Raw genomic sequence first — 14188 nt, 5'->3', positions numbered from 1 at the left:
GTGGGTGTGTGAGAGAGTGAGAGAGTCAGTATTCCCAATAGTTCCACGTCTCAGACACATCAATCACAAGCTTATCGCTATGACGATTAACTAATGAATGGAGAGGATGTGATGTCTGTCACTATACTGAAGAACAACTCCCTGAATCTTCCTGAAACAAAGTAAAAGTGTTCAGCTAGATGTCTAGAGGAGAAATAAATATCTTAGAGCCACATCAAATGTCCTGGTGTCCTAATGTTGCTTTTATTGTAAAGAAGCATGTCTATAAATTGAGGCATCATTTCAAAAGCTCCTTAATTAGGACAATAACACACAGGGGTGAGTTACAAGAGTTTTCTTTCTCCCACATTCCAGTGTCCATTTCCTCATCCTTAGAGGAACAGCAATGTCAATTCAGGTCAAATTAATTTCCTAAATTTGTACTGGAGCAATTATAAATTTTAATTTTAATAATTCAGAATTTAATATGTAGATTAGAATAGATTACAATTTTAAAGCAACCCAATTGTTTAGGTGTAGTGTATGATTTTTAATTATACTTTTCGTTATGAATAAACATATTACCAAACAGTCACATTGCACTTTCCCGAAGCATTACTGTTCAGAAGATTTTTTTTCTTCAATTTTTGTATCAAAACATTACTGACTTCAGTGTATTTTTCATCAAAAATGTGCCGCCTTTGAAACACATTCATATTTCTAAATATTTTTTAAATTATTGGTCATCCTAAATCATTTTGTTTTGTGACCTTGAATTGCAATTCATTAAATTCCTCTTCCCGTCATTTCAATTTAACCTGTGGTTCATGTCCAATTTAATTAAATCTTGTGAATAAAATGGTCAATTCATAATTTCAGAATTGTTCTCAAATCTAATAACACCACAGCTCATCTCTGCTAGAAAAGTGCAGGCTTGTGATCATTAACAAGCTCCATATCCCTGTGATCTTGATATGAGGTGGAATATTAACTGCTACTTTAACAAATTGGTGGCAGTAATGAGGTAAAGTTAAAACCTGTGAAAGGTATTACAAGGACAACAATTAAAAAGTTTGGAAAGTGATAGAAAGTTGCAACATACATTAAAAAAGCCCTTTTGAATGCTGAATTCAAAGACGTTTTTATGTATTCGAGGGGAAAGTGACTTTCAACATGGATGTGAGGAGCGTACTCACGTGATGTACTTCTCTGATCGGTTGAACTTCTTCTCCAGGTAGCGAGCAGAGGTTTTACTGGGGATCTTGACCATGGAAAGCTCTTTGTTGTATCGAGTCATGTTACAGGGGCTCCTGCAGATGCAGCTTGTGCCTTCAACAGCTGACAGAGCAGCTACGGAAAGCATGAAAGGGTATAGTAGAGAGGAAAAAGAAAAGAGGAAAGGGAAATGATGAGAGACGGGAAAGGGTACCGGGAAGAAAGGGAGAATGTCAATTATTTCTGCAGGCAGCACTCCTGGGTTCTATGTATGACATTCCGTGTAGAACAACTGACAATGTAAAGAACATGAGGTCGTCTTATCCTTCTCTGCACACAGAGAGTCTTTTCAGTGTCTCCTTGACACACACACACACACACACACACATACTGATTGAAGTATAATTCAACTTTTGGCCTTTTCAGAACACTTTCAATTTGCTACTGTCAACTCTTGACAGCTTAGAAAAATATCACATGTTGCACTTTTGATTACCTTAAGAAAGACACTGCAAGCATTTTGATAAAAGCCACCACTTTGAATCTGATAAACTGCAAGGATAACATTGTCAAAGTGCTTTCTAGAGAAACTTACCGAAAAACAGAAGACTGATTAATGGACAGATGAAACATATTTACTGTAAAATTAGTTATCTTACAAAACAACAAAAGATAATAATTTGCTATTTTCTTGTCTGTTGCCAAGGGCTAAAATCTTTTGCTCTTGGCTGTGCCTTCCTCAGATTTCTAATCAGCTCAAAACATGCATGACCTGAAGATGTAATCTGACCTTTCAAAGAAACATTTTTAAATTCATCCATCCCTGACCTTTTCTATCTCCACCTTTGATTCTTCTCCTCACTTCCATCCCCTTTCTCAACCCTGCCATTGGAGATGATGCTAAAGTCTCATCATTTAATTGGAGAATTAAGTCAGATTTAACCTCCTTGACACACACACTCACAGGCAAATGAACAGAATACACACACACACACACACACGCACACACACACACACACACACACACACACACACACACACACACACACAAGACTATTAAATCTGCTATAATCTTGTGCTAAAGCCATCATTCTGTATAAACTTAGAAGCATTGTTCACATCTCATTTTCTCCAAACATTGCCGCTAATATCAGATCCATGTGCTCAAAACCACAAAGGTATTCCACACCTTCAATTTCTAATGTGGCTAGCGATTTCAACTACAAGCTTTTTATTATATTTGGCCTTTTTCATTTATAGAATAATAAAGATTGGTACAGAGAGGTAAGATGTAAGTTGACCATCCCAACTTATTTTTTATTTTATTTTGACCATGCAGGTACAATCTCATCTCAACACTTTTGATGAAAGGCTATGCTATTTTTCATGTTGTCTATTTTTTTTATTTCATCTGAATATTACCATTTGTGAGAATTAGTCTGGTTAACTGATTCAATTGTGTGTTTCTGGGAAAAGGTGATTTATGATATTGTATTATGTTGAATATCAAAATTGTTTATTTTTATTTTGTGTGTGTGTGTGTGTGTGTGTGTGTGTGTCTGTTAATGAGGGATGTGTGGGCAGAAATGTTTTTAGATTTGTGTAGTAAAATTATAATTATCATTTTTAAAATGAAAACATACAATTAGACCCCGAGTGGCATGTTGTTACTAATATTATTATTTTAAATGTAATAGTTGTTTTACTGGGGTTACTTTTGATAATTTCAATGAATTAGATGCACATTCTAGACATCTTTGCTTTATAATTCAGTGAAATCACTTAACTTGCACCCAGTGTTGCTATTATGACATATCTTCAATTAAAATATGGTAAATATGCAAATATTGTATCATATTCTGTATATGGAATAAATTTACCAGACAAATCTTTTTTTACTGGGATTCTGCTTTATTTTTCATCAGTCATCAGTTTTGTGTAACATTGCATAATATTTCCTCATTGGATACTGCTTTGGAAGGCAGTATACAGTCGTGCACATTGTGCTGTAAGCAGTACTGTATATTATTATTACATTCTGAACATCTCTTGATTAACATTTTGCTTGTTGATTGTTCTTTCTCTAAGTGTTTTCTATCATTATCAATTCCTCACTCATTCTGTTCTTTTTATTTTATTATTATAATTATTTATTTGTTTTTTGCTTTAGCAATTTCCGTTTCATACCTCTAATAGCCTCGCATTTATTTTTAAATGTGTTCATCTGCATATTGTTCTGTGTGAAAACAAAAATACATATTTCTTCTCTCAGGGTGCGGTGAAGAGAAAGTTGGAGTTGGTGATAATTTCCTCTCCACTTTGTCAAAGACAAGAACCAGCTGTCAAGGATTTGGAAGTGAGCAGCGAGAGTTTTGGACAAGGTGTTCAGCCCATTGTGCTGTGCCGTTGTGCCTTTACTTATCAACTGTGGTCAGAGAATGAAACTTTTCCAGGCGTGGAAGTCTGTCCCTCTTCATACTCTATTGGCTTTATTTTGAATGATTGTGTACATAGAATTCTAATAAAAAGGTTAAAAAAAAATTAAATCACACACATAAATAACCTAGGGAAGTCTTTGGAAACAGATTGTGTGCTGAGCACCTGAGACGTTTGAAAATGTACAGTCCTAGCTGTGCTCCAATTTGAATTTCCTCATTAGCAAAAGATAATTAGTGAACATAGAGCCAACTTGCTTATTTTGTGTGGGACAGACCGCTGGTATATACTGTCAGATGGTACATAGAGAGGGAGTTAATGAGAGACAGAATGCATTCTGTTGGTAGGCATGGTGCACAAAACAGCTCAAGTCTTTGTTTTCCCTGAAAATATTTCCAAAATAATGACTTAATTCGAGCCAGTTCACAAAGGTTCAATAAATAAGTCTCAGTGTCAAGAGGAATCAAATATTTTGTAAGAGAACTGAAGAATACTTTCAAAGTTTTCTCCATGAAGAGTTAATACAGTCTAATTGGGTGAAGCTTGTGAAGATTATATATAATGCTTTCTGGTGTCTAATAACTACTGCTTTCAACTGCTGTAAAAGAGAGACACAAACACACAAACAAACAAACAGATCTGGTCAGTAACATTCAGTTTACTTTTTGTTCTGCCATTTACCCTTTTACTTTTTTTAAGGATGCTGCCTAAGAGCAAAACACTGCTACAGAGGAGGAAGAGAATAATAGTGTGACAGTATATGCTGTTTTCATGAGTTTTGCCCATGTAATTGGATTATTTGGAGGGTCAGTGCAGTAAGTCATGAAGTCATGAAGGTCTGCTGAATAGAGACTTGTGCATATCCAGAGTCAAACCGTGAAAGTGAGAAACAAAACAAATCCTGCTTTCGAATAGAGTTTTGTTGATAACAACAGAATCACTCTTGTTTTGTTGTGTCGTGCCATGTCAAGTACAGTATGTACTTTTTCAAAAGTACTTATTCAAAAATTGAGACTATGCAATTTTGGATGCAGCCTATTTAGCAGAATCTGAAATTGAAAAGTACAGTGGTTCTCAATCCTGGCCCAGAAGTATCCCAGCACTGATCATTTTGGATGTCTCCTTTATGCATCACATCTGATTGATATTTTTTACTCAAACAAGGAGGTCAAATCAAGTAGCATTTAACAAAATGGAATACAAACTTTGCAATGTATTAAAGTAAATAAAGTGAAATTCTGAATTGTTCCGACTACGTTTAACATGTGTATATGCAAATGTGTAGAGAGAGTATGTGTACTGGTATTCCCTACCTTATAGGAACCAAATGCCAAATCCCCCTAAAGATTATGATATAAGTAATCTTTTTTAACATTTTTGGTTCCCGCGTTAAATCTAAAAGTGCAAAGGGGTTTCTTTGAGGGAGAGGATTAGGGGTAGGGTACAGTATTGTTTGCACAGTATAAAAACCACTACATCTATGGAATGCCCCCATCAAACACGTTAACCAGTGTGTGTGTGTGTAGATGAAAAATACACTCACCCAGAGCAGGTTCAGCACAATCCTTATACTGTTCAGGAGTGCAGTACGGAGAATCACCTGGAAATGAAAGGAAAACAAAGAAACAGACAAACATTAAGTGCCAAAGAAAAGTTCTTCTTTATTCAGCCTTCTTAAATTAATAATGAAACACTGGGGACATGTTCTGAGAAGGAGAAAAACAGACCCAACCTTCACCTAGCCAATCTCAGCAGCACGACAAGAAAATAAACAATTGGGAGTGCGTGTGTCCATATGGAATAGAGTTTTGTGCTCGTCTACTCTTGCTCTTGGCCAAAATGTATCAGACGTATCCTGGATGTACACCACAGGGCAGTCACAATCCGTTAATGAATCTATAATTACAGTATTAGAGCAGGGTGCCTGTGTGAATGGAGGACTAATCATCTATGAGATAATTGTATGATAATTGTCCTGTCTTGAGTGCCAGTTGAAGTAGCAGGCGGTTGAGGTTGGCGTCTATGGGTTAGAATGAATATGAAATTACAAAAAAATTAATTTTATCAGATAGGAGAAAATGGAGACCGTATAGTTTCATTAAAAGAGACCAGTTTAAAATATGAAAATGGCTGCAGCACTAACTTTAAAGATCAGCTATCATGGGAGAGCATACATTGGTATTAAGAATGGGACATAAATGGCATTAAGTCGCAATGAAAAGTTCATGAAATCATATTATGAAATCATGGAAATATACTGTGTCTTTTAAAAGACCATTTAGCAACAGTTAGAGATGACTTTATATCAATGGGCCCAAATTATTTTTTTATTAGTGAAATGAAATTCAAATGGAATGTTTCTGAAGAAATGAAGTTTCATTTCGCGTAGAGATCCTCCACACTTCTCAAATTATAGAATATGTTAAGTTAAGTCATGGTTTATGCTTACAAGCCCTTGCTGTCAGTTTGTGGGCTTGTTACAAACCACCTTTGACCCACAGAAAACTGAATTAAATTCTATACTCTGACCTCTTCTAAACAAGTTTAGTCAGGTTTTGCTTTGGCTGCCAAATGCAAACCACTAGTGCACAAGGAATCGAGTTATCACTACACACAGCCCAATGCTGACATGCTTTCCACCAGAATATGAGACATACATACGTTTACTGTATGTAGATTGTTATTATTATTATTATTATTATAACCATTACATGCACACTTTTTTTTGATACTTAGACAATATTTTGTGTAAAATGACAATAATTTCTGAAACTGAAATTAAAATGTACTGCAGAAGTAAGAGAGGATGAGTATGAAGTAAAAGGATAGCTTCATGCACTGCTAGGTTTGGACGTACCTGGCATGTAGACCATTCTGCAGTTGCAGTTTTCAATGATGTAGCGTGTCTCACACTCAATGCGACAGGCAGACACGCTGTACACCTCAAAGAGGCCTGAATCCAGGGCTCTGGTCACACACTCGCCCCATGGAGGAGGAAGGTATGTCAGCTAAAGGAGAAGAAAACATTTTAATGCATTAGTCAGACTGATTACCATATGTATAACATTCACATGTAACATTTGTAATAGTTATTTTGTACTAACTTTTTTTTTAAGTTAAACAAGTACACTACAGTTATTTTGGGGTGATAAAAAAGTACAGTACTTTTGACAACAGCAGTGGTCAAAGCAAATCTCCACCAATTAGTTTTATACTTGTATACACACAGAGCATTCACATCAATTGCCTATAAGCTCTAATTGTCAAAGCTGCTTACTGTGAGGGAGCGAAGGAGAGAGGAGACGAAGGAGTTTCAGGATAACAAACTTTAATAAACATCCAAGGGTTACACAGGGTAGACAGAAGACACACATAGCACCATCGAGAGATGAACAATACCGGACAAGGAAACATAGGGCAAACAACACTTTAAAAGCAGGACCAAATGAGGGTAATTGACAAGACACACCTGAGTCAAATGATTTATCAACAAGAGGGAGAAACTGGGTCACGGAGAGCACACGGGAGAAAACACAACAAAACAGGTCCATATCCTTGACATATCGCTCCCTCCCGGAAAGGAGGGACTAGGCCCAGCCAGAGGAGTGGCTCCCAATGCGATAGATGGTCGCTGACAGACCAAGGCAGATTCGGAGGGACAAGGGAGCCCGGTGGAGCCAGTGGATTTCTGGGCCACAGCGAAAAGGAGGGAGCCATGGTGGAGCCGCTAGGTTAATGGGCTAAGGCAGAGTCTGGGATTCTGAAGGCAAAGGCAAGGGATTATCCAGCTACGCCGAAGATGGAGAATGGCATACCCACAGGGTGAAGTTGAGCAGAGAGGGAGCCAGACGACAGCGGTGGAGGAGGCAGGAGCTGGAGGGTGGGTGGGTATTTCTGAGCCTCCAGGCTCTCAGGGCTGGTGTGTGCTGCCCAGACACACCAAATTGTTACTCTCAGAACTAGGAGCGTGTAAGACAGGGGAGAGACAGTGTTGGCAGACAGTTCATCTGCCTTGTAGTCTATTAGGTCTCCTTCTAAGTCCAGCAGTCCCAGATACCCTCAGCCATTGTGCAGTGGTAGGAGCTCCTCTCCACGCTCTCGCTGTCTATGGCTTTTTCCCTCATCGTGGGCGTTGAAGCTGGTTCTTGCACCTGGTCTGATGTCACTAGCAGCTCCGGCTCCTAGACGATCCTCAGCTCTGTCACTCCATGTGTCGATGGCTTGTCGGTGGTTGTGGGCTTGGGCTCTCCGTCATTGCTGAGATCGAGCTTGTGCTCCACACAGCCGGGTAATGAAGGGCAGGGCTCTGTGTCTGGCTGTGCTCTGGATCAGGGCCAGACGCTCTCCAGACACCAGATGATCACTTCCCTCCAGCTCAATCCAGTGGTGTCTGGGAGGTCAATGGGGCGGTGGTAATTAGACCCGATCCAAAACAGTGAGTTTAACACAGCGTCATTGAACACCGTTAAAGTGGCAAGCTGGCTAAATTCAACCATATACTCCAAGAGGGGCAGGTCCTTATGGGCTAGGGACGTGAACAAAGCAGTTGAGGTGATCCATGGGGAAAAACGCGAGAAACAAACAAACAAAAAAAAAAACACTTTACAAAAATGCAAATCAAAACAGAGGGAAAACACACAGTTAAAATTTTTGTGGTCAGGTATTATGGTTGCTTACTGTGAGGAAGCAAAGGAGTGCAGAGAAGAAGGAGATTCAGGAAAACAGACTTCAATAAACATCCAAGGGTTACACAGGGTAGGCAGAAGACACACATAACACCATCAAGAGACAAATAATATAGAGATCTGCAAGCCCGTCGGGTCCCTACAGATCAGGCTAGGGTTGGGCCCAGACTTGGGCTCATTTAGCTTCTCTCCTTTTATTGTGCCCATATACGTGCAGAGCACACATAGGTATGAAATACTGTTATATTGATTATAGGCTATTATAAACATTATACATCGCCTACGCAAAACGCAACACATACACACGCATTATCATACAGGTGACAGTTCACCATGCAGAGCATCAGGGAGAAGTTGTAGCGTGGGGAGTAATTAAAAGTTCCCAATGCTTTGGGAAAAGCTGCGTTTTTAAAGAGTTTTGAATTGATGACCACAACAAACAATGAGCCAACTGGTCATGTGCAGTGCTCGCCATCTCCTCATTAGATGCGCCTTTAAGAAATGCATCTATACAGATTATGATTATTATAATAGAGTATTTGTTTTTGATAGGTTTCATTTTGTTAAATATTAATTTAAAAGCTTTCTATAGATATATTTATCATGTATTCCCTGAATTTCGGTTGATTTTTGAGAAGCGCTCCTATTAATAATAAATTACTCAAATACTCTATGTGCACCATTACTCATGTTCAATTTGGCACACAAAGCGCATAGCATTTCTGCCTTCTGTTCTGTGCAAGAGTGATGAACAATTATATTAATTTATTATAAAATAATAATTAAAAAGATTGCTTTACAGAGGTCTTTGTTTAAGGAATTTACACAGACACGAAAAGCATATTTTGTCAGATGCAGCAACAGGCGTCCTGTTGGCCTGTGTCCACTGTTTACCATTTTACAAACAACTTTTAGTACAATCACACTCCGGAGTCCTCCATGAGCAAACACAATGAACTGGTTCTCGTATCAGTGAACCTGGCAGCAGATGAATGGGGAAGGTGGCAGGGCGGGAAGGGCACGAATGTCAAGGGAGAGAGAAAAATGGAGCAGGATTAAGGATTTAAGAGGGAATGACAAAAGAGATTGTAAACAAAAAGAGGAAGAGACATGGCACAGGGAATGACATGTGGAGAGGAGGAGTCCATCTGCCCCAAAATAAAAGGTTGCCACACATCCACACTTCTCCAAGCAAACATTACTCAAGCTTCCACGCAGGTCAGTTTCATTTAGTCTCAACCGAAGACATCATGGGTAATGCGGTCTTAAGATCAAAAGAGCCAAATGTGAATAATGAGCTGACTTGGAGGGGATAAGGAGGGACATAATCTCTTTCCAACAGCGTCAGGAAACCACTGAGCATCAGGTACAGATTGAAGAACTGATTTCACGTGGCTGCTGATGGGGAAAATAGATATCTGACAGGCAAATGAAATTTGTCAGTGGTGATAAAAATCAAAGCTATTTTGGCATGGAAAGACTTTAAAAGGCCTGTCGTTTTACCTCTGCTCTGGGAAACAAAAATAAACCCAGCATCCAGATCTGACGCTGAGTATCAGAGGGGAAACACTGACAAAAGCCTGCTGCAACAAACAATATCTTTAAACCACACTCAATGTCAGGTTATTTAGTATACAGCCTTATAATAACCTCATTTGCATTTCTCCAGTGTTCCTTCAGAGGTATTGTAGCCTATATAGTTGCTTTAAACTGTATGAAAAAGAAGCTTAAGTCTCTCTGAAAGTGTATAAAATCATAATTTGTGTATTACTAGGTGAGCCTGACATCCTTGTTGATCCAGGGACATCATTCTAATCAACCAGTCAGAATTGAGAGATAACTTTTCAGGAAATGTCAGTTTAAGGCTTACAATCAGGAATATGTGTATCTCCACCCTTGTTAAACAACTATAATTTCCTTCTGATATCAGGAATAAATTATGGGTTAGGTTAGGTTTTGGGGTAGGGAATGGGTTAAGTCTGTATTTTTGGACAATAATGTTGATCCATGTCTTAGTTGGAAAAATTACGGTGACCATATATGTAACAATGTTCGTACATCGGGAAGAAGGAGACGGGAACCGACAAACATTTAAAAATGTAAAGCCGGTTCTGTAATCAGCAGTAAATCTCCATCACCTGCGCGCTTTCACATGGAGCACAATTAACTACACAGAGTTACAACATGCACAAAATATGGTCATGGCGCTGTGTAGTTAATTCTGCTTCATGTGAAACCGCGCAGATGATGGAGATTTACCACTAATAACAGAACCGACTTCTGAATTCAGTTCTGTAATATGGATATAACCAATAGCATTACTTTTTAATGAATTCATTTTTATTGATTTTTTTTTATTAAGCACACTATTATATGTCAGTTTTAACAATAAATGCTTACTATTAACATTACAAATCAGTACAAGGTTGTATGAGCTATAATTTATTCAATCAGTCAATTGAGTTGTAGAAAATGCTGATGTACCATTTACATAAATTATTCATTAATGATTAAGACAGTGAGAGTGTAAATCAGGGTTCTGCTCTTCAACTGACCTTCCCTTCCTGCATCAGTGTGTGTGTGTGTGTGTGTGTGTGTGTGGAGGCAGCTCATAATTGCTGATCTGTAATCTGAGGGTAGATACTTTATGTACCGCCTTCTGTCACTAAGTAGCTCTACTGAACCCACAAGCTTAATGATTCCAGTGTGTCCCATATACATTTCTGAAAAAAGTTACACTGCTATTCAAAGTTTTGGAGTCAAGTATTTTATTAGATTTTATTTTTTTATGAAATTAATACTTTTATTCAGCAAGGATCCATAAATTTTTTCAAAAGTGAAAGTAAAAGTTTTTATGTGTCAAAACAAAAATCAATAAATACATTTTTTTAAATTCTTTAAATAATCTTGAAAAAAGTATCAAAGTCTCATAATAATTATAATAAGAAAAATAAAAATCAGCATAGAAGGATTTCTGAAGGAACATGTCACACTGAAGACTGGAGTGATGGCATAAAGAAAATTGTAATAATATTTGTAACAGAAATGACTCGAACCAGACAAATTAAAGAGTCGATCAGGGCTGTGTTTGAAACATGAGCCGAAGTCATAAAACATTCTGTGCTACAAGTCCCAAGCAAAGAGTGCTTTGAACCTCTGGTCTCCACAGAAATGTTTTTCAAGAGAATGGCAAAGAAACTGTCTTTTGTACATATATATGGACCAGAATGAACTCAAAAAGACTTATAAATGAATCAGTCCACCGCTTCACTCCATATTCATTTATGTGTAACCCACACATTCGACTATCATGTTATAATCACTTATTGTGCATGTCTTTTGATAACTATGGGATAGCTTAAGGATACATAGTCATGTCTAGTATCTATGTAATTGAATCTGCTTGCTTGAAGTTGTCCTGACAATCAATTATTTGTCAAATGTATCATATTCGTGTTATAGGAATCAGAAGTGGGAAAATTCGGACCACATGCTTGGTAAGATAAACATATGATTTATGATACCCCGAGCCAAGACAATATCTGATTGGTCAAGACAACATTTGAGGTGTGGCCAACAGGCTAGTTTAAATACTCAGGACACCATAAAATCTTGCTTTTAGTCTCTAGCTATGCTTCTGCTACTAGTCATGCCTGCTTTTAGTTTTAGCTTTTAGCTTTGCTTCTTAGCTTTAGCTTTTAGCCATGCTGTATGTCATCATTGTTCTTTGAGCGCGGTTCCAGCGTGCTTCAGTCTGCACGCCTGCTGCTACTTAGCCATGATGAGAAGAAACACAACTTAGTCTCGTCAAACTTTATTTATTTTCTTTTCCGTCTGAGAGTTTCGTGTTCTGAGTTAGGTTTTGTAACTTAGAGTCTCCGACGCCTGACCTCGGGTGCCCGTTCAACTTCAACCAGCACACACAACTCTGCACCTTCAGCCAACGCCCAACAACCACGGGCTTCCCAAGACGTCACTTCAGCCACTACTGAACTTCCAGCCAATCAGCGACACCGGGATACCCCTTTCAACTGGAGTCCCTTTCACACGAGACGCAAGTAACCTCCAGACTGTGACCTTTACTGGTGTATCTAATATAATTTTAACCTCATTGAGGAACTCATTGCGAGGGTTAATTAAGTGATTGATGGGTGTTCATGTCTATGCAATTTAACGTATTGCTGTAAACTTGGGATTCCATATTTCCATTCTCTTAAACTCATCTTTCCCTAACTTTCTATCTTCCTGCAACTTGTGTGAATGTGTGAGTGCGTGCGTTTATGTGTTAAATTAGTTTATATGTCTTAGATTTATCTAATAAAGCCTTATTCATATTGAAAAGAGAAGTATCTTGTGTTTTTTGCTTACAAGTTAATGTCTTAAACTGCCGATCTTGTTACTGTTTCACAAAGTAAAGAAAAAAATATTTCAAAATTAATAAAAAACGTTTATTTACAGTACAAGTTCTCACATGTGTTGTATTGAACAGCTAAAGTTTTCCACTTACTCTGTTGATCCTGATTTTGTGACGATACATGAATATGAAGGATGGTGGTCCAGTTAAATACTACACAAACCATTTCACATCCATGACAATACAAATATTTTTTATTTAAGAGCAACACAGATGAGAAATCAAAAATTACCTGTATTACAGTGTATGATGTAGCTGTCCATCAGTGTAAACAATGTGCAAAGTAATTAAACCAAAAAGTACACAATTTATAAAGTTATTGGCTTCTAAAGTAAGGAGTCGACTCTGAATCGCTGAAACAAGTCGTTATAGATTTCAAATCTTTTGCCCATCTCTATGTATGTCACTAGGAACACTTTGCATAATAATCTCCGCCTACCGTCTTGGGAGAAACGGAACTCTGACCTGCCCCACCCCCGACACAGACGCTCTGGTTGGTGTCATAGCATCATGTCGAGGAGACGGTGTGTTTTTAATTGTAAAGGCAAGTTTGTTTTATTTTGACTGCCAAAGAATGAAGATCAGAAAAAACAATGGCTAAAATTCATTTTTACCACAATACCAGAGCAGTACAACAAATCCCTTTTTTTGTGTTCACAACATTTCACTGATGACTGCTTTTCTAATCTCGGTGAGTACAAGGCGGGATTTTCAAAGCGTTTGGCCATAAAAGAGGGTTCATTACCAACTTTATTTAGACCAACAAGCATCTCCGAATCGAACAACGCGAAGTATGATTATGAAGTTATGTGTCTGTTTTCTCCCGAGCGTCTTATCAGTATGTGTGCTGTCTGCAGCCTTTGTCTGAGCTGATCTTCATTTATAAACACGTCATTAAAATGAAGTGTAACAAGTGCTGTTAACAGATATTCTGTGATAAAGTAATCCATATGAAAACAACGCGATGTCCGTTTTTCACGTCTCCCTTCATTATATCTAATGTGACCACGCCCCCGCGCTGAACGTGCTATTCAGATTCAAACTGAAGCGCGCGGCTTGAATACACCCACACAGAAGAAAAAGCAGTGAGACTGTTCAAGTTTTTTATTTTACTGTTTGCTTCGCGATGAGACGAATAAGACATAATTCACCCCAAAAAGATGCTAACGCATTGTTTACCATGAGCTTGTGTCCAGAACAACCAATCAAACCTGACTATATTAGTTGACCAATCAGAACACAGTATGCTACCGAAAGGTGGGTGTGGCAAGTGGGGCGGGGCCGAGAGGCGTGGGAACGAGGAGTGAGGCCAGGTGTAGTGATTGGAGATGAGCTACACCTGCGCCCCACCGCCAGTATCGAGTCCCACGTAGGAGATAGAAGGATATAAAACTGGAGCGACGACCGTGAAGGACGAGAGAGGACCAGGCCTGGACAATATTTTATGTGTTTGCTTTTT

General features: G+C 38.3%; 1 protein-coding gene across 1 annotated transcript in view; it reads right to left on the bottom strand.

The window, feature by feature from the left end:
• The window catches only part of LOC113069753 (acid-sensing ion channel 2-like), a 42890-nt gene that overhangs the window by 6118 nt on the left and 22584 nt on the right, over positions 1-14188 (bottom strand). The window contains exons 3-5 of the mRNA XM_026242870.1: positions 6488-6638; positions 5174-5230; positions 1176-1329 (exon numbers count right to left, since the gene is read on the bottom strand). Coding sequence (XP_026098655.1) covers positions 1176-1329; positions 5174-5230; positions 6488-6638 — 362 coding nt within the window. The remainder of the gene's footprint in view (positions 1-1175; positions 1330-5173; positions 5231-6487; positions 6639-14188) is intronic.

Source organism: Carassius auratus, unplaced genomic scaffold (assembly GCF_003368295.1).
Source record: "Carassius auratus strain Wakin unplaced genomic scaffold, ASM336829v1 scaf_tig00002555, whole genome shotgun sequence".
Classification (NCBI taxonomy): Eukaryota; Metazoa; Chordata; class Actinopteri; order Cypriniformes; family Cyprinidae; genus Carassius; species Carassius auratus.
This window is presented reverse-complemented; position numbering and strand designations above follow the sequence as displayed.